Source organism: Stenella coeruleoalba (assembly GCF_951394435.1).
Source record: "Stenella coeruleoalba genome assembly, chromosome: 8".
NCBI lineage: Eukaryota > Metazoa > Chordata > Mammalia > Artiodactyla > Delphinidae > Stenella > Stenella coeruleoalba.
Genome location: NC_137154.1, coordinates 78,410,512 through 78,432,374, shown reverse-complemented (window position 1 = coordinate 78,432,374; position 21,863 = coordinate 78,410,512). Strand labels below are relative to the sequence as shown.

General features: G+C 38.1%; 1 protein-coding gene across 1 annotated transcript in view; it reads left to right on the top strand.

Moving 5' to 3' along the window:
* Positions 1 to 5,217: 5,217 nt before the first annotated feature.
* LOC307190425 (uncharacterized protein) overlaps positions 5,218 to 21,863 on the top strand; it is a gene marked incomplete at its 3' end in the record, with an annotated part of 107,967 nt that continues 91,321 nt past the window's right edge. The window contains exons 1-9 of the mRNA XM_079929585.1: positions 5,218 to 5,384; positions 5,478 to 5,626; positions 5,868 to 5,993; positions 6,722 to 6,877; positions 7,012 to 7,129; positions 9,227 to 9,360; positions 10,851 to 11,013; positions 11,543 to 11,646; positions 11,828 to 11,929. Coding sequence (XP_079785711.1) covers positions 5,233 to 5,384; positions 5,478 to 5,626; positions 5,868 to 5,993; positions 6,722 to 6,877; positions 7,012 to 7,129; positions 9,227 to 9,360; positions 10,851 to 11,013; positions 11,543 to 11,646; positions 11,828 to 11,929 — 1,204 coding nt within the window. The 5' untranslated portion in view covers positions 5,218 to 5,232. The remainder of the gene's footprint in view (positions 5,385 to 5,477; positions 5,627 to 5,867; positions 5,994 to 6,721; positions 6,878 to 7,011; positions 7,130 to 9,226; positions 9,361 to 10,850; positions 11,014 to 11,542; positions 11,647 to 11,827; positions 11,930 to 21,863) is intronic.

The following is a 21,863-nucleotide window of genomic DNA, read 5'->3' as shown; positions in this document are numbered from 1 at the left end:
TGTCATCGCAATAAATTATAATTGGGGCATGAGTAGTTGAGAATTAAAAAGAAATGAATAAAAAGCTAGTGAGCTTAGTGAACATTTTACTTTTTCAAAAGAAAAATAATAATAGAAAAAAGTTCTGAAGGCAGCAAAGGTGTATACATCAGAGACTCCCAAACAAGCAAGCAAGTCATGGTCTGGGCATTGTCTCATCATCAAAATCTCATAGAGGTGTCCTGAGCTGCCTCACACATCTCAAATCCATATCACAGACTTGAGTGCTGGGAGAGAATGGTTCCAACATGTCTGGGCTGAGCCATGGTACAAGCAGTACTTATCCCCTGCAGGACACTTGATTTGAACTTCCTTAGAGGAGTGCTACAGCTGCAAAAGTCTGTAGACTACTCTCAAGTATGTGTTCCTGATGAGCATTTTCCAGACTGTTTAATAAAATATTTAGATGGAGAAGTATTATTGGCAAACAAATTAAAATGCTCAAAATAATCGGTGAATAAATGGCTATAGCATGACATACAAATAGCCAAAACTAAATGTGCAGTGCTTCATTCAAAATCTCCACTGAATGGATATGTCCAGATTTTGCCTATGATATTTTAAATAATTTTAATCTTAGGAGAATGAAATAAATAAAAATCTAACCATGAGTATGAGACTTTTTGCAGACAATTGAGCCTTCCAAGAAATGCCGTTTTATTTGTATCATTTAGTATCTATTTATTCATTCATTCATTTATTTATTCGTTCATTCAACAATCATTTGTAAATACCTACTATGCTGAGGAAGTAACTATAGGCTACAATTTTATTAATTTTGGTAAAGAAGTAAATGTTATTGAGTGGTAGCTTTAAAAGGAAGATACTTTCAGCTCTGAGGGGCAGGGTGGTGGCACAGAGACATTATTGTAGACATGACATGACATTAGACAACCTAGCATCTCACAACATTATCTCTGTTAGGGAGGCAAAGTTTCTATATCCAGAGTGTGTGTGTCATGTCTCCTCACAAGAGCACCATGAAGACTGCTAGGAGGTGGACTGGAGTTCCACAGACACATGTCAGTAAATGACTTAGTGCTGCTGTGTCCATCATTTTTACCTGGAGGGTAACCACGAGGACTGAAGTAACCAAAGGCGCAAAGTGTCTGTTAAGCATCTGGCACACAGTGGTTATCCAAAAAGCCACCATGTGGCCATATGTAGGGAAAATATATTGGGTTGGATAGATCTTTCCCTCATGTTACTCCGAAAACAAAGCAGCATTAAATATTTAAAGCTTCTGGCTAAAGGCCATTTCAAGACCTGTAGGACCAAAAAAAAAGAAAAAAAGTAAAAAGAAAAGAAAGAAAAAATATCTGACAATCAAATTGAATTATAAAATTAAAAACTGAATCACTTTGCTGTACACCTGAAACTAACACAACACTGTTAATCAACTATATTCCAACATAAAAAGTTAAAAAGGGTTGAATTTCCAAGCATAAAAAATATGAAGCAAAATTGAAATTCCAAGATTGAATTTAATATGGAAAAATACAAACACATTTGAGTCTTTCCACAAAGCAGCCAGCATGGAAATAATTTGCCTGTTTGGAAATAGGAGTCAGTTGACACTCCATACTTCTGAGAGCCCTCTTAAACCTGTCATTCTCCCAGAGGGAAAAGGGTAGCAGGATAATTTCCACAGAAGTACATCCAAAAGGGGATTATGGGGAAAGAAGAAGCTCCCAGAGAAAAAAACATTCAGATGTGAAGAGCAATACAATTTTAACACGTTTTGAGTTTCTTGGAAACTATACTCAGTGCAAGCATTACTAGGATTTTGGTAGGATTGAATCACCAGCTTTTTGTTCTAGATTTTTGTGTTTTCTTTTTCACTCTCAAATAGATCACTCACAAGCACGAGCCTGGGAGTTAACGTGTTCTGGTATAAATACCTAACTTGAAATTTCAAGATTTAGGACCATGTGAATCTTTGAGGCTTTAAACAAAACTTAACTTAAAATTCTTTGTTATTTTAGGAAGAAATTTAACAAAAAGCTATTTTAGGTATCCAGTTTCCAATCCATGTCAGCATATCTGAAGTTGTAACAAAAGACTTAGAGCATTTAAGTCGAGAGCTCTGGACTCAGACCATGAGAAAAAGGTGTTAGTCCAGGCTCTGTCTCCTCTTTTCCCCCACCCTTATCCTCCCATCCCTGCAGAGGTGTGATCCCAGATCTGTAGGCAACTACTCTGTCCTTTAGTTTCAACTGGAAAATCAAGGTCCTGGACTAGGTCCATGGTTTTTGAGATTCACTGCACTGAACCCTCATTGTTCCTTAGAAATTGAGGACTTTGCTAAAGAAAGGGGGATGGGGGCAAACTGGGAGTGATATAGATGGGTCTCGCAGCCCATTTCCCCTTTCATTAGAGCACTTCTCCTATCATCTGGTTTACAAATTGGTCTTCCAAAAGAGATTTTGTTTAAAGGATACAGTAGTTTACAAGGTTTGAAAACTTCTAGACCATAAGATATAGACTCCTGCCAGACTGAACAGTTTATGAGACTCTTCCAGGGTGATGCTTATGTAATTTCTGGCCCCATCCCAGATGGTCACAATGTTGTTCTCTTGCGTTAACCTAGTGACCCTTGTTCTCCAGACCCCAGTGGAGTTGGGGGCAACGTCACATTGACCAGATTCCCTAACAAAGTGTGTCAACCACCCTTTGACTGAATACACAATCTGTGTTCAACCTCTAATGTAAGGAGTTCCTTTCAGTATATACCTTGCCTGTGCTGGAGTGTCTTTAATTGCCAGTGTTCTTTGGTCCCCACCCTCCATCTAATGCCTGTGAGAAAGAGAAGGTTTCATCTTCATGAGAGCTTCTTCCAATTCCTCTCACCTCCATGAACTCACATGTTAATCCACTCAGATGAGGAACCTGTGGTTAAAGATTAAAGAGGAAATAAGCTCTTTCACGTCAATTCAACCACTACTGAAGAAAGATTTATGCGTAAGATGCATTTCTTAGTGTCTCGAGGAAAACAGAAATTGGTAACGTGAGAAAAGTCCTGAGAAATCAAACCTGACATGATGGGGAAGGTGGGTGACACCATCAGGTGCTAATGTGGAAGAACACAGGCAAGTGATTCTCAACTTTATGTCACATTTAAACTCTTTCTTTGAAGGAGGGTGGGGCATGGGTAAAGGAAGCTACAGATTTAGACCAGCTTGCCTTACCAAGAGTGGAACAGATACCACTGGTGGCCCCAAGACACTTTAATGTGGATCCTGAAGAATGAATATACATTTTTCATTACATAGCCATGTATTTATTTTAATATGCAGACAAAAATAATGACCCACTAAGCTATGATTTTATGGATATGATAGCTTATAATGAGGCAAAACTTTTAGAGTAAATTTAAAGAAAAACACAAAAATGATATTAGAGGTGGCACTAAGATTTGGCAAAAATCATGACAGAGGTAGAAGGATTAATGAAAGTCAGAAAACTAGGGCTAGACCAGGTCCAGAGTCTCTCGTATCCCAGTACTTTCCAGTAAAACTGATCTGTGCAACTTCATACAGACTTCTGTTAAAGCCATCTTAAGGTGTCCCATAAGATGTTTCTCCATTCCATCATAATTGGTGCACAGAGATGCTAAATAAGATCTTTGAAATAGATGAATGCATAAATACATGAATGAATGCACACATGAAAGAATAAATAATTGCTGCCTAGCCCCAGGGAGCAGAGATGTGCTCACATTGAGGGGAAGATTAAAAATAAGACCTCAGACTCATACTTGGTCTTTTGCTAGCCCCTGGCTCACCTGCTACATTCTGACAGGTTTCAGGGAAGGATCCTATTTGTCCCATGATGCCGCTGGGCAGTGTCTACACAGGGTGGGGAGTTACCTCATACCCCACCTGTGGACGGGGACCTTCTAAGCCAAGGTTCTCAAATCTTGGGCCTGAATGAAAATTAAGGGAAACTATGGTGTTAAGAAAATAGTGTACAAGGCAGCTTAGCAAAGGTAGAAGGGAACCCCACTGAACCTGGGAGAGCCACCCCCAAATGAATACCTGTCAGTACAGGTGATGAACAGCCATAGGGCATGGATGTCAGCAATTCTGTCCTCTGCTTGGGGAGAAAGGTGTGTGTATAACCCAGAGCACTTTATGACCAGCAGGATCAAGTACCAAAGTCTATTTTTTAAAAAGTCTGTGGAGTACTCTGTGATCTGCAGATATAATAACGTCTTTCTCAAACAGGATAGAAATGAATTGAAGAAAACAACTGTTTACATTTTGGATGTGTCTCCTTTCCCCATGTTCTGTTTAATGTTAATCATAAGCTTGCAACACCGAACAATCTCAAATAATCTGCTTGGAGTCACCATTTGTGATGATTGCTCAGATTATTCACTGATAATCAAGAGGATGTTATGAAATGTGAGTCAGACAGCCTCTGGCTTTCTAGAAGTGCCAGAACCCTATATATATAGACGGAACTTCCTAGTTGAGACATTGGAGCAGCAGAGAGGTGGGAGCCATCAGATTCCTTAAGCTGAGAAGGAAGACAGAGGCCAGCATGCCCAGACTGCCTTTGCTGCTGCTGCTGCTTCTCTGGGGCGTGGGGTCTCACAGCTTCCCAGCAGCGACTTCAGAAACACAAGAGCAAGATGTGGAGACAGTGCAGGTAAATGCTGAATTTCATATGCCCCAAATGCAAAAGCCTTTATTTACATTTTCCCACAGTATAACAGAGTAACAGCAGTATAATAGAGTTTATTTAAGGATGGATGCCCTACAAAGATAAATTTTTGTCAGAAAGGGCACTATCCCCAAAAATGTATCTATCCATGCATAGACTCTCCTTTTCCAGTTAGAAATGATAGGGAACTAAAAGAACAATATGCAAATTTGTCTCTACAAATTATAATTCTGACTTCATAATAACTAATGGTAGGGAAATTTCTACTCCAAAATTACAGTTTCCACCAATAATAAGAATAATAAGGACCATGCAATCTAAACACAATTTTAAAAGTAGTTCTGTGTTTCAGCTATAACTTTATACTGTCAATATTTAGAAAAATTAGAAAGATTTCCCATCCAGTGTTTCAATAATTTTATCTTTCATCAGAAATACCTGGAAAACTACTACAACCTGAAGAGTGATGCGAAGCAAGTTGAAAGACAGAGAAACAATGACCCAGTAGTTGAAAAACTAAAGCAAATGCAAAAGTTCTTTGGGCTGAAGGTGACGGGGAAACCAGATGCTGAAACCCTGAATGTGATGAAGCAGCCCAGATGTGGGGTGCCTGACATGGCTCAGTTTGTTCTTACTCAGGGGAGCCCGCGGTGGGAGGACACACACCTGACCTACAGGTAATTAGACTGAGCACCAGAGTGGGAATGCTATTTCCCATCAGAGCCATCAGAAATGAAATCCGATGTATCTGTATTTTATTTCATTTGAAGGATTGAAAACTACACACCAGATCTGTCAAGAGCAGCTGTGGACCATGCCATTGAGAAAGCCTTTCAACTCTGGAGCAGTGTGTCACCCTTGAACTTCACCAAGGTCTCTGAGGGTCAAGCAGACATAATGATATCCTTTGTCAGGGGAGGTAAGCTCTTCTTGTAGCATGAAAGTATTCTCACCTTAACTTCCCCCTGCCTTTGAATCTCTTCAGCTTTGCAACTAGATCTCCTTGTTTGAGAAAAGTGTTTATTTTATGGACTTAAGAATGAAAACTATATTGCATTTGCTGCAAATCTGTTGGCCTCTTAGCAAAGCTAATGCTTACTCTCCTGGGTTAGCCTAAGTAAGAACCAAGAGGAACTTTTGTTGAATTTTGTTTCTTGCAGATCATCGTGACAATGCTCCCTTTGATGGATCGGGTGGAAACCTCGCTCATGCTTTTCAACCAGGCCCACATATCGGAGGGGATATCCATTTTGATGAAGATGAAAGGTGGACCAACAATTTCAGAGGTAAGTCAGCTCATCTTGCCTCTCTCAACCCTTCTCCCCCCACCCACTTTCTTGGTTCATTGTAATATTGGTTGACTTAACTGAAAGAATGCATTAAAAAAGTATGCATTTTTCTGCTACCACTTAGAAAATTAATGGTGCATTTAGAAAATGTAAGAGAAGAATTATTTCTGTTAGTAAGAACATCTTATTGGCTACAAATAGGTTACTCTGAAATTTCTAGTAAGTAAATGTTGAAAATCTTAATGTTTTCCTTGTGGGCATCTACATAGAATCTTTTTTATTGGAAGAAGACACCAAAGTGTAATAATGTTAGTAAGATATGTGGAAATCAAGAGAAGAGAGGTTGTATATATTTTCCAAAATTTCCAGCATTAAACATGTATCAATCTGTAAATAGGAAAAAAAATGTGTTAATAGAAGACTATTTCTTCTCTGTGAAATAATATGTGCCATCTAGCCACTGACAAGACTGACTAATCTGTGCTAGACTCTTGGTTGGCTGAATTTGCTTTTTAATTGTAATCATAGAGTTTAGGCTTTAACTGGTCTCTTCACTATTAATAAATGCATTCTTCTTACCTTCAGAAAATTATTTTATACATTTCAAAAAGCTATTGAGAAAATAAGAACATTAATCCTTTAGAGTTATAGATTACTTCTTAATTAAATGTCTCAAAACTGAAAATATTTCAAATAATTGCAAATGGGTTTATTATCCATTTTAGATTATAACTTGTATCGTGTGGCAGCTCATGAATTGGGCCATTCCCTTGGAATTGCTCATTCTACTGACATTGGGGCTTTGATGTACCCCAACTACATCTTCAGTGGTGATGTTCAGCTATCTCAGGATGACATCAGTGGGATCCAGGCCATCTATGGTGAGTATAAAGAAAAACATTATAGACAAGGGGTCATTAGAACAGCCATTGGCTTTATCCTTTAAGAAGCTTTCATTGGTTATGTAGTTTTCCAAAGCCAGGTGGAACTAACTCCAGATCTCTTGTTCCTTTAGGACCTTCCCAAAATCCCACTCAGCCAATTGGCCCGCAAACCCCACAAGTGTGTGATAGTAAGCTAACTTTTGATGCTATAACTACAATCCGGGGAGAATTGATGTTCTTTAAAGACAGGTAAGACATCAGTTCTTCTTTGTGTTATGTATGTGTAATAACAGGACTCACTGCTATGGGTACATATGGGCCACTACTATGCTTCACACATTGTTTATCTTACATTTGTTTACATACATTATTATAATTATAGTTGAGTGTAAACAATTGCTTGCTCTTGCACAACATAATGAACTTATAACAACCTTTTCCCCAGCATGTATTCTGTCATTTGATTCTCATAAAAATTACCATTGAAGTAGAAAATCAGTAAATATAATTCCATTTTACAGATCAGTAAAGTAAAGCAGAGAGAAGGAAAGAGATCCTTCAGGGCACAGAGTTTCTTGGCAACAAAGCGGTAATTGGTCTTCTGACCTCTACTCCAGGCCTCTTCTCATTTTTGTCACTCTTTAGAATGATAAGTATGTCAGTATTTTATTAGGAGAAATCAGTCCTTTTCATAGCACCATCATGCTGAGAAGGATTGTGTAGACCCCTTTTAAGTATCATCCTGGAAAAGACAGCCCTTCCAAAGCCTGTGGTCATAATAGGACTCTGTCTCCACCCCTTTACCCTGGGAGGGGGCAAAGAAAGATAGGAGCCATTGCAGGGAGAATCCCCGAGAATTCATGAGGACCCTGTCTGTTGAGGGTCAGGGGATATGGGCAGTCACAATGTGCTTCCCTCCTCAGAGGAGGATCCTAGAACTCCCTCAGCAGTGTGTGGCCTCAGGAAGGCTAAGGTCCCCTCACACACAAGGAATAGGCCTGCTCTGCATACAGTTCTGATTCCTAAAGGACAAGGCAAAATAATAATACAGTCATTTTCTGAATAATACAGTCTGCCGCACATAGAAAGTAAGGATGCTCTAAAAGGCTCCCTTCTCCTCACCTCTCTTCTTGGAGTGTCACTGGAACTGTTTTACCACTTTGTGATCATATCTACCCCAGAAAGCAGTGTATTGGCTCCTAATGCTTCCCATCCTGTGCTTTACTATTTCTGAGTATAAAAGATAAGGATGGATATAAACCATACAGGGTGTGGCTCAGTGCTGGGGAGTGCTAGGAAAGACTTGGTTTTAAAGGAAAGCTGTCAATATAGCAGGATGTGCTTATCAAAGCAGGTATTTGAAGGATGACTCCAAAGAACAGGAAAAAGTCTAGGATTTGCAAGAACTGAAAGGACACTGAGATCATTTAAATGTCACCAGGTCATGAAGCCACAGAAGGTTAAGTCTAGAAACAGTAATAGTAACTGACTTGCCCAGGGTCTCACAGCCAGGCAGAGGCAGGACTGGATCGAGAAGTCAGATTTGACTTCCAAGGCCAGAGTCTTCCCTGTGGCCTGGAATTGGGAAAACTCTTCTGTCGGCCCATGTGACAGTCTATGCTTTGTCGTTACCCCAGTCAACTTTGTAAACCACCAACCAAAGGAAGACAAAGGGAGTAGCTGCTAGATCTGAGTTTAAAGTTAACCTTTGCCTCTTAACAGTTGCATGGCCTTGGACACCTCCCTTCCCCTCCCTGACCTCAATTGCTAATCTGTGAGATGAAAGCAATGTTCTCTTGTAGGATATTTGTGAGGTAGGGCATGATGTAGGTAAAGTGTGCACTAAATGTAGGATGTTAGCGCTGTGTCCTAGGCCCTGGTGTGCTTGCCAAAGATGATTGTTACATTTCGAGAATTTTGCAAGCTGGTTGTTAAAACAGCATTATTAAAAGTTAAATTATTAACTTTAGAGTTAAATTATACAACTTACAATTGTATTTAAACCAAAGGTAATAAAAGTAATCAGAATTCATCCCTTTGTAATTGTTTTGCTGCATTTTACTATTTATTTATGTTCCTGAGGCAGTTTATGCCTGATGTATCCGTAGAGTGGAAACGCTATACAGTGGTGCACCACCGCAAATCTCTTGATTTGCAGTGGTTGTAATATTTCCACCATGAAAATAAGCAAATGCTACAAACCAGGACTCCTCCCCAGCCCCATCGTGGAGAGCCAGATGTTAAACATTTATGAGCACACTACTAGTGCCAGCAATAGAAGGACCTGAATGACAGCCAGAGCTTGCTATGGATTAGATAAAAACATTTTTCCTTCTTTCAAATCAGGTTCTACATGCGCACAAATCCCTTCTACCCAGAAGCTGAGCTCAATTTCATTTCTGTTTTCTGGCCCCGTCTGCCAAATGGACTTCAGGCTGCTTATGAGGTTGCCAATAGAGATGAAGTTCGGTTTTTCAAAGGTAATGTTTCCAATTATCTTTCAGTTTTTATGCATTAAAGTTTCTTCTGCTTTTGGGCTGATATATGAGACTACTAGCTACTTTATTTCCATAGACTTAGGAAAATCTAGCAAATCAATGGGAGTCTATCACTTTAGTTAAGAATTGCATGGTGCACGTCTGAATAAATTTAAGTGAATAGCATATGACTGGAGATACATGTTTTATGGCCTGTTCGTGAATGTGGACTTATGTAGCTGTTTTCTGTGCAAACTGTTTATGTATTTTAAACCCTCTCCACATTCTTGGGGTGCTCAGGAGTAAAACTGAGAAGATGGAACAGAAACATTTGAGTTGGATGGTTTCCTAGAGCCTATTTTATACTAATAACTCTCCTGAGAGAGGAGGCCCCACAGGGCAGCCAGATGGGGGTGCTGCATCCTTGATGTCAGAGTATGGTCTTCAGACCAGCAGCACTGACACTGTCCTGGGATCTGTTAGAAATTCAGAATCTCACTTAACCATAATACTGACAAAGTTCATCCATATTGTCAGATCCTATTCCAGACCTTCTCGAAGTTTAACAAGGTTGCCAGGCAATTCGTACGTACATTAAAGTGTGAGAAGTCCTGAATTACCATGAATAGAATGGGGTAAACTTCTTTGGTTCTATCAGAATGAAACATGCTCCAGTGATCAGCTCCTGACTTTGAAGACACTATGCCAAACATCAGTATTTCTCCAAATGTATGTTTGGCATAGTGCAGACAAACATTAAGACACCTGACCCAGTCACACACTCAAGGCAAAGAACTCAATACAGTTCAGATGGGCAAAAAACTTTGAAACGGGCTTTCTAGCCCTTATATAATGAAATTAAATGAGATTTTAGATACACAAAGTTTCAGACTGATTTTTCCTGAGAGATAAATGAGGATACTTGAGCGAAAAGTACAAGCCTGGCTACAAGACGTAAGACCAGTTTTATATGCCATGGAGTTTACTAAGTCTAAATATGCAGAATCTGGACACAGCCTAAATTCAAGTACTTGGAACTGTAGTCAGGTGCAATGATTTCTACCCTGGGTTGCTAGTCATTACAGATTGTGAGTCATTACAACACTCTGGCCTTTAGGATACCCTTGGTGTGAACTTCCACAACCCATGGGCAACCTGGAGAAGTGAGGTTTCTATCACTGAGGTGGCACGATGAACTCTGTAGTCATTTGAACATCTGGCTTTGGAAGGAAGCCCCCAACTCCACAAACCAGTCATTCTCAAAGCTTGCTACAGGTTAGACGTGTCTAGGAAATTAAAGAAAAATACTGATTTAATTGGTATGGGGTAGGATACCAACAACGGTATTTAAAAAAAAATAAATCTCCCTAGATGATTCTAATGTGCAGTCAGGATACTCCTCTAGCACACGAGACTAAGCATTTAGCTGGAAATCCACTTACTGTCTACTGGTGCCCTGGGCAAGTGTTTTCATCCTGTTCCTTGATTTGCAGGTAATAAGTACTGGGCTGTCAAGGGGCAAGAGGTGTTATACGGATACCCCAAGTACATCTACAGATCCTTTGGTTTCCCTACGACTGTGAAGAACATCGACGCTGCTGTTTCTGATGAAGATACTGGGAAAACGTACTTCTTTGTTGCTAACAAATACTGGAGGTAAAGACTGGGTACAGAAAATGGTAGGGTATCTATTCTTTCTACATAGAGAGAAGTTACTAAATTGAAACATATAAAAATGAGTCTCATAGTGCCTTGGCTAGCTGCCTTTTCTGGGAATGGCTGTAGCTTGTCCAGCTTCCAAGTTGGTTGACCAATAATAATCACGCAATTCCTGTCCCAGAGATCCAGGGAGAATGTGGACCTGAATTTGAAAACGAAGATGTGAAAAGGAGGGCATTCATCTTCATAGGGCTGCTGTAGCCAACAGGAACTTATCTTTCACTGCATTTGACATTAATAGCACCTACTGGAGAAGTAGAATTAGATGTTGGAGTTCAGAGGGAACTTATAAATCTTCTAGACCACCCAACATCCTACCTCACATCGTCCCACCTCCTATTTTTACACATGACCTATGGAATTAAAAGGTCTTATTACATTCTTGCTGGTGAATTCCCTGTAATGGTTTTGTGAAGGCTACACATTTAACAAATAGTTCTGACACTTCTAATTATTTTTTTACCAGGTATGATGAATATAAACAATCCATGGATGCAGGTTATCCCAAAATGATAGCAGAAGATTTTCCTGGAATTGGCAGCAAAGTTGATGCTGTTTTCCAGAAAGACGGTAGGTGAATATATACATATTTCCTCTATTTTGTTGCCATGGAATAGCATCAGTATTGTTATTTGGAACAGAAAATACCAAAAATATTTATTCTCACAAATGACTTGGATTTTTGAAGAATTAAAGTTAAACCTAGAAATCACTTGTATAAGGTAATAAGTCTCTTTTGTTTTATTTCTAGGATTTTTCTATTTCTTCCATGGAACAAGGCAATACAAATTTGATACCAAAACTAAGAGAATTTTGACTCTCCAAAAAGCTAATAGCTGGTTCAACTGCAGAAAAAATTGACCACCTGTTAAAAAGTTAAACAGAAAAATATATTTCAGGAGTCCAAGGAAGGTGCTTTCCTGAAGAGACATATATTTAAATAAAATACAGAGTTATGAAGTATAATCTTATTTATACCCCATTCTGCATAATTTTTATGACTTAGAATGTAATGTTTTATGTACTGCTATAATTTAGTTCCACAAATAAGGTCAAATTCATGGCTCCACAGTTCAATTCTCTGCAGATGTGGAAGGAAGGAATAGGCAGTCACATTTGGATAGTCCTGGCCAGTGGATTGTGCCCAGAAGTGACCAATATCACTTCCAGATGGAATCATTGGATTGCTGGTGCAAACTTCTCCAGCGCTGTGATGATTGTAAAAGCACATCTTGAGAGAATTTCCACAAGGTTGAAGAAGCCTGAATTCCTGGGCCAACACTCTGAACAGCTACCTTAAACCTCAGTAGATTTTGCTTAAGAAATAAACTTTCATTGTGTTAAGCCACTAAGATTTTAGATTTTGTTAAAGCTGTGTAACCCAGTTTTTCCAGACAAACATTATCTAGTTTATCACGCCTAATTTGGGAGGATGTTAATGGAGGTAGGAGTCCTGTGGGTAGCTTCCAAGCCCTATGAGTTTTCTGAGTAGCTCAGAGAGTGCTCAGAGTGTTTGCAGACTTTCCAAATACACAGAGAGTCTTGAGAATATTTTTTGAGTTATTCATGATTCTGAGGCAGGCAGTTCTCAACTCAAGAATTTGGACAGCAGTGTAACCTTCACTTTGGACAAATCTCTCTCTCCATTAAACATTTTTATATTAAAGTATAACATAAATGCAGAAAAGTGCACATATCATAAATGTTCATGTCAATGAGTTATCACAAAATTAACAACCCCACGTAATTCTCACTCAGTAAACAAAACATTACCAGTGTCAGGGAGGGGGAAATATCTCCCTTACCCGTTTTGAGCTCTTGTGGCTGAACTAATAATAAAGTTGACACAAGACAGATTAACAGAAGAAAAAGAAAGTTAATTTAATTCATGCACATGGAGGTATCATAGAAATGAGACCTAAGGATTGGCTAAAGCAGGCAGCTTTTATACTTTTTAGATAAAGAAACAATAAATTTGTGAGGAACTGAGAAGAGGAAGAAAGTTAATTGGTGAAGAACCTAAAGAGAGTTTGGGCTTGGGGTAGTAAACTAAAACAGTAACAAGGTTTGTATATTCAGTCCTGCATCCCTATCTCTGGAGATAAGGATGTCCTACTACCACCAGATGCAGGGATGACACTGCTGTCAATCTGATCCCCCCATAAGTACTGATATGACAGGTGTTTATGATGAGGGCTCTCAAAAAAGTCTTCCTTTCAAATTACCAATTTATAGGATCCAACATCTGGCCATTGATGTGTAGGATATTATATTCATTTCAAATACTGAGTCAAACCAGTAAGCCTTTTTTGTGGCTTAACCAAAGATGCAAGAGACATCTCACAAGAGAGTATGTATCCCTCACATGATCCCATCACTGCTCAACTCTTTCTTAGCTTAGTTCTTCAGAATAAGAGTCTGAAACAGGAATTCTTTGGTGTTGTCATTGTGGGAGGAGTGCTCTCAGGAGAAGAGGAGTGGGGGACATAGTTTAGAACAGGGAAAAAGCTAAAGAATGTGATCTCAAACAGAGCTTGCTTTGATCTTATGAACAAGGAGCTCTGGAGCAAAAACTGAATTACAGTGAGTCCCACCTTGAGGCAAAGGAACTAGACTTTTGCACCTCTGTGTCAATCAGTTATCAGTTGAGGTCTGTTTTGGGGAGAGGAGCATTGCTCCCAGGCAAGATGATCCCATTTGGCAAAGTAACAGGGGACAACTGGAAGTTGTAGCAGTCAACACTTGCAGTATCCATGAGGATGCCGAGGGGGATCTGGGGACAGTACCAACAGCATTCTCTATATATTCTCTATCTCCCAGAGTAACCACTATGCTGACCTCTAATACCTTAGATTAAATTCACCTATTTTTTAACTAAATTAGAACAACTGTGTATTATTTTGTATCTACCTTATTGTGTTGAACATTATTTATCCACTGGTAATGGGCTTTGTGTTGTTACCATTTGGGGGCTTTTATAAATAATGTTGCACATATGTAGGCATTTCTGTTGATTATATACTGAAGAGTGCAATTGCTGAGTCATAGAGATTATCAGACACTCTTCAGATTCTTCCTTGGCCTCATCTTTCTTTTATCCCTGACACAGCAGTGGTGACTGGCTTTGTACAGGTTCTAAACCAGCTTCTAAACTAGAAGCTGTTCTCGTTGGTCTGTGCAGTGTGTTTCTTGCTTCCTTCTCTAGGTTTTTCCATCTTTTCTGTTGATGTTCCATCCAGCTCTGTTATGGAACTCATTCAGAGCTCATGAACATACAATCTAGAAGTGAGAAGAGTAATAATTTGTGGGACAAATATTTTACCAATGTGAGAGTAATGGATGAATAAATGCATTTCCCTTTCTTTCTTCAGAAGGGTGTTTCTAAGACACATTTCCAGTAGTCCCTCAGACAGTCCCATATCGTACAACACATTTCTCATATCTGTATACAGTTGACAATTCATCTGTGTATTGTCTCTCCTGCTTTCCCTGCTTCACTCTCCATGTCTCTCAATCCAGCTCCCTGGATTACACTTAAATTTTGTCTCAGGCTCTGCTTTCTAGGAATGCTAGAGTAAGATAACTTGTGCTGAAATGTGGTAGTGATAACGCTTGGTATGTAGTGGCATCACAGTTACTAAGACTTTCATCTGTGGTTGATTGTGAAAAGATGATGAATGGTGAGGTGTTGGGTTATCAGGTGTCTGGGACACTTCAACAGTATGAGAGGGAGGGTAATTTTAAGAAATGTGGAGTGAGCTGGTTAACTGCCCTGGAAATTTGATAAAGAAAGTAATAGGCTCAGAGAAGCCAAATATCAACTCAAGACATACTGTGAAAGCTAACAGATTTTAATGGCAACATTTAAGAAAATCCTCATCTATTGTAGACTATGCCAAAAATCAATCCCAGATCTAACTGCAAAATTGGACACTTTCTAGCTGGAATAATGGGTAAACAAACCTGAAAATCTTGAACATCTAAACTTCTCTGAAAGCTCCACATGGGTAGAAGTATCAATAATATCTCCCTCTTGACAGAGGAGGACAACTTACCCTTGTGTAGAGAATCAACAAAGACCATATGTGACTCAGCATCTCACAAGATAATGCTCGTCCTCCTCCCAAATTATCTCCCTCACCCCTCATCATTTTCAGGCAAATGACTAAAGTCAGGTCTCAGTTTAGCTCAAATCCTAGCTATAGCAGAAAATCACTAACACACCAAACTTGTTGTGGAGTGATTTGAGAGGAGAGTTTGGAGATTTCCCTTACTTTCTATAAGCCCAGTTGTGCTGAAAAGTATTTTTTATTAAATATAGTTGATGTACAATATTATGTTAGTTTCAAATGTACTATATAGTAATTTGACGTTTGCATACATTATGAAGTGATCACTATAATAAGTCTAGCCATCTGTCCCCATGTAAAGTTATTACAATACTATTGACCATATTTCTTATGCTGTATAATACATCCCTGTAGCTTATGTATTTTATATCTGAAAATTTGTACCTCTTAATCTTCTTCACCTATTTCACCCCTTCCCACCCCTCTCCCCTCTGACAACCACCTGTTTGTACTCTGTATCTATGAGTCTGTTTTCATTTTGTTATGCTTGTTTATTTCTTTTTTTTAGATTCCACATATAGTGAGATCAAATAGTATTTATCATTCTCTGTTTGACTTATTTCACTTAGCCATAATACCCTTTAGATGCATCCACATTGTGGCAAATGGTAATATTTCCCTTTTTTATGACTGAGTAATATATCATTACATTTATATACCAGATCTTCTTTATAAATACATCTATTAATGGACACTTAGGTTGCTTCCATTACTTTCCTATTGTACATAATGCTACAATAAACATTGGTGTGCATATACCTTTTTGAATTTGTGTTTTTTCTTTCTTCAGGCAAATACCTAGAAGTGAAATTGCTGTTCTACTTCGCTATCACATATGACAGTTCAATTTTTAATTTTTAAGGAACCTCCATGCTGTTTTCCATAGTGGTTACACAAATTTACACTCCTACCAACAGGGCATGAGGGTTGTCTTTTCTCCATATCCTTGTTATTTATTGTCTCCTGGATGACAGCCATTCTGACAGGTGTGAGTAGTATCTACATGAGGTTTTGATTTACTTGACCCTAATGATTAGTGCTATTGAACATATTTTCATGTGTCTGTGGGCCATCTGCATGTCTTCTCTAGAAAAATGTGTATTCAGGTCCTCTGACAATTTTTAAATTAAGTTGCTTGTTTGTTTGTTTGTTTATGTTGAGTTTTATGACTTCTTTTTAGTTTTTGGATATTAATTCTTTATCGGATATATCATTTGCAAATATATTCTCCCATTCAGTAGGCTGTCTTTTCATTTTGTTAATAGTTTCTTCCCTGTGCAAAAGCTTTTTATTTTGTTGTAGTTCCATTTGTTTATTTTTGTTATTATTTTCCTTGCTGAGAAGACAGTCAAAAGAGTATTGCTAAGATCACTGTCAAAGAGCATACTATGTTTTCTTCTAAGTTTTATGGTTTCAGGTTTTACATTAGAGAGTTTAATCCATTTTGTGTTTATTTTTGTATATGGTGTGAGAAAGTAGTCTAATTTGATTCTTGTGCATTTAGCTGTCCAGTTTTCCCAATACCATTTTTTGAAAAGACTCTGTTTCCTTCATTGTATATTCTTGCCTCCTTTGTTGTAGATTAATTGATTGAAATTAAAACCAAGACTTCCTGTTTTCCACAACAGTGTCCTAAATGCATTTCTAAAACTAAAAGGCTTCACTGAAATTTTCTTGGGCTTCTTTTTTTGATAGGCAATAAGTTCTGGGCTGTCAGAGGAATTGAGGGGTAAGCAGGTTATCTAAGAGGCATCCACACCTTGGGTTTTCCTCCAACCATAAGGAAAACTGAAGCTGTTTCTGGTAAGGAAAAGAAGAAAACATACTTCTTTGTAGAGGACAAATACTGGAGGTAAGAAGCAATAGGAATGACTTTGTATGGAGCCTAATTAGGAAAATTATTTTCTTTCTTTAAGGATATCCCCCACTCCCACAATCAAACTTCCTCTAACTTCAAACTTTCTGATTGTGAGGAAAACAACTTGTAATTACTCAACTTCCCAGATATAACAAAGGACTCTCAGAACGGCTTATCCCTGGGTTATATGTCCAGACACCAAAAGACATCAGGAGAGACAAACTGAGGTCCAGACAATGAGCCACCATAGGAAACCCAGGTGTATCAGGCTATAGAGACAAGGTCTACAGGGCAAGTGTGATAAAGAACCAAAAGCTATTTTAGCCAAATGATTTAATTCACTTTGCATCTTATTTGTATATAGTTCTCATGCATTCAAAGCAGAAAGGCACTTGGGCTCTGTGTGTCTAGGCTTAGAAGATTGACCTCAGACATATGTATGGAACCTTTGTAGAAGAGCATGATGTCCTTGTATCTGGAGAAAATATTGATTTATGTGCTAAGCTTTTAAGTCTAAGAAAGTCACATATTTGTATAGTTATAAAAATATTTAACACTTCCTTATACCACTTGAGAATTTTATCCAGGATTTCACACTGGAACATTAACATGATATCATACTGTTGCATGTAATGGGGGCTCTACATAATGCGGAATTGTATTTTTTTTCACTTGGTACAGATTTGATGAAAATAGCCAGTCCATGGAGCAAGGTTTCCCCAGAATAATAGCTGATGACTTTTCAGGAGTTGAGCTGAAGATTGACGCTGTGTACAGGCATTTGGTAAGGGGACACTCATTGCATTGCCAGTGGGGACACTTTGGGACATTTTATGGTATCAAAATGAAGAGGAGACACAAACCAATTTTTAAATTGTTCAAGCTTATAACCTTTTAACTCTAAACTCTAGAAAATTTTCATTTTCCAATTTATGCTAATTGGGCTTAAATTTTTTTCTTGAATAATTTCCAAGTCTGTTTCATACTTGCACATAAAATCAAAAGATGCTTCTTCACATCATAGCCATTTCAGGTCACTATTTTGGTATAAAAATACAACCAAGTGAGAGCCAGGTTTACTAATGGCTGGTTGTCTTTCTCCCCTGTCTCCTCCTTGTTGTCCATTCTCTCCTATCCCAAGGAGAGATTAAAAGAGACTTGTCTGGCTTTCTGTTGCAAGCTGCAATTGTCTACATTAAATAATTCATTTGTAAATAAATGTTAGTCCTGTTATATGCTGAAAAGAGACACAATTTGATTCCTGGTAATGAGCGGATGGGAAAGCAAAACATGTATCTGCTTTTAAGGAATTCTGGAGGGAGCTGCCAGGGCTTGACATCATAATGTTCATAAGATTGCTGATCTTGTTACTAAGATAACTTGGCCTTAAAGTATGCAAAGCAGGAAATGGACCTCCAGTGCATTTTATTGTCGGCCTGATTTTCTTGGGTCCAATTGCATCTCAAGCTGTGATTAAGTACCTCGTGGGCGGAAAGGGGATTGGGAAGAAAGAGGGGAATAAACGAAGGTTTTAAAATAATCCTGGAATTTTATCTATTTGAAGGTAGTATAATCTAATGTTTTTAGATCACTGGCTTTGGAGTCAAAAGAATTGGACTTCTCCCTCCATCTTTTATTAGAGATGTTACCTTTGGAAAATTGCAAAATATTTTTTATATTTAGTTTTGTCTTCATTCATAATACTTCATACTTTTTTTGTATGGACAGAAGAATAAAACATGTAAAGCACTTAGCACAGTGCCTGGCACAGTACCACTTAATAAATATCACTCATTATTAGCTCACTCTTATTTTGAGTTATGCATGTTGGAAAATTAATCTATTTGAAGAATGCCCCATTATTTTCCTCTTTTAAATTCATAGGACTTTTCTATTTGTTCAGTGGGTCGTCACAGTTTGAGTTTGACCCTAATGCCAGGATGGTGACACGTGTATTGGAGAGTAACAGCCGGTTATATTGTTAGGTGAGATATGGGAAAGACAGATTCATTTTAAGTGAATCTAATCATTATGCACATCATTTATTATGACTCAAAATGTTTAATTCTTCCTGCATGTGCCATTGCCAAAGAAGATGAGCCTTGCAGACATCATCATGGTCATACAGCACTTATCTGGACTACTCCACTTGCTGTCAGATTACATTGAATAGAAGTGAAAAATACTCATGTGCAATAAGCAAGATAATCTACATCCATGAGTGCTTTATTTACTGTTTAATAAAAATTTTGATTTTGGACCTGTTCCTTACTTTCTAGAATAACTCATATTCAATACAACGACCACACTGTGGACTGAGCATTTAACAGATGTTCTGCTGGTAAGTGTAGTAGGAACACATATTCCCTGGATGGGGCATATGCTGTCATGTAGTTTCTCCCATCCTCCTCCAAGACGACCTTTATTTTCACCTCCCAGATAGTGTAAGTGTTCCTTACACACCTAAGGAAGAAAGAACTTAATCAGTAGTTGTGCTGTAAGACTGGTTCTGGACAAAATTGGGAAATAGAATTCTAGAATGTTGGTGCTTAGGAACCTAGAAAATCATCTAGTCTGTGTCATCATTTACAGGTGGGGAAAAAAACTTGTTTGGAACCCCGCCCCCTCTCTTTTTTCGTATTTATTACTATTTGCAGTTTTATTCCCAGATGGAGAGTCTTCATAGTCTTCTAGTACTTTAATTTTTTAAATTAATCTTTATTAGAGTATAGTTGCTTTACAATGTTGTGTTAGTTTCTACTGTACAGCAAAGTGAATCAGCTATACGTATACATATAACCCCTCTTTTTTTGGATTTCCTTCCCATATAGGTTACCACGGAGCATTGAGTAGAGTTCCCTGAGCTATACAATAAGTTCTCATTAGTTATCTATTTTATACATAATATCAATAGTGTATGTGAAACCCAATCTCCCAATTCTTCCCAACACCCCTTTTCGTGTCCACACATTTATTCTCTATGTCTATGTCTCTATTTCTCCTTTGCAAATAAGATCATCTACACCATTTTTCTAGATTCCACATATATGTGTTAATATATGATATTTGTTTTTCTCTTTCTGACTTATTTTACTCTGTATGACACTCTCTAGGTCCATCCACATTTCTACAAATGACCCAATTTCTTTCCTTTTTATGGCTGACTAATATTCCACAGTATATATGTACCACATCTTGTTTATCTATTCCTCTATTGATGGACCTTAAGGTTGCTTCCATGTCCTGGCTATTGTAAATAGTGTTGCAATGAACACTGGGGTGCATGTGTCTTTTTGAATTATGGTTTTCTAAGGGTATGTGCCCAGTAGTGGGATTGCTGGGTCATATGGTAAATACTATTTTTACTTTTTTAAGGAAACCCCATACTGTTCTCCACAGTGGCTGTATCAATTTACATTCCCACCAACAATGCAAGAGGGTTCCCTTTTCTCCACACCCTGTCCAGCACTTATTGTTTGTAGATTTTTTGATGATGGCCATTCTGACCAGTGTGAGGTGATACCTCATTGTAGTTTTGATTTGCATTTCTCTAATAATTAGTAACATTGAGCATCTTTTCATGTGTTTGCTGGCCATCTGTATGTCTTCTTTGCAGAAATGTTTATTTAGGTTTTCTGCCCATTTTTTAATTGGGTTGCTGGTTTTTTGATATTGAACTGCATGAGCTGTTTGTATATTTTGGAGATTAATCCTTTGTCAGTTGCTTCTTTTGCAAATATTTTCTCCCATTCTGAGGGTTGTCTTTTCGTCTTGTTTATGGTTTTCTTTGCTGTGCAAAGTTTTTAGTTTTATTAAGTCCCTTTTGTTTATTTTTGTTTTTATTTTCATTACTCTAGGAAGTGGGTCAAAAAAGATCTTGCTGTGATTTATGTCAAAGAGTGTTCTGCCTATGTTTTCATCTAAGAGTTTTATAGTGTCCGGCCTTACATTCAGGTCTTTCATCCATTTTGAGTTTATTATTGTGTATGTTAGGGAGTGTTCTAATTTCATTCCTTTACATGTGGCTATCCAGTTTTCCCAGCACCACTTATTGAAGAGTCTTTACTCCATTGTATATTCTTGCCTACTTTTTCATAGATAGGTGACCATAGGTGTGTGGGTTTATCTCTGAGTTTTCTAACCTGTTCCATTGGTCTATATTTCTGTTTTTGTGCCAGTACCATATTGTCTCGATTACTGTAGCTTTATAGTATAGTCTGAAGTCAGGGAGCTTGATTCATCCAGCTCTGTTTTTCTTTCTCAAAGATTGCTTTGGCTATTTGGGAACTTTTGTGTTTCCATACACATTGTAAAACTTTCTGCTCTAGCTCTGTGAAAAATGCCATTGGTAATTTGTTGGGGATTGCACTGAATCTGTAGATTGTTTTGGGTAGTATAGTCATTTTCACAATATTGATTCTTCCAATCCAAGAACATGGTATATCCATCTGTTTGGGTCATCTTTGATTTATTTCATCAGTGTCTTATATTTCTCTGTACAGGTCTTTTGTCTCCTTAGGTAGGTTTATTCCTAGGTATTTTATTCTTTTTTAGCAATGGTAAACAGGAGTGTTTCCTTCATTTCTGTTTCTGATCTTTCTAATCTCATAGCATTGTGTTCAGAAAAGATGTTTGTTATGATTTCAATTTTATTAAATTTACCAAGGCTGGATTTGTGACCCAAGATGTGATCTATCCTGGAGAATGTTCAATGTGCACTTGAGAAGAAAGTGTATCCTGCTGTTTTTGGATGGAATGTCCTATAGATATCAATTAAGTCTATCTGGTCTAATGTGTCA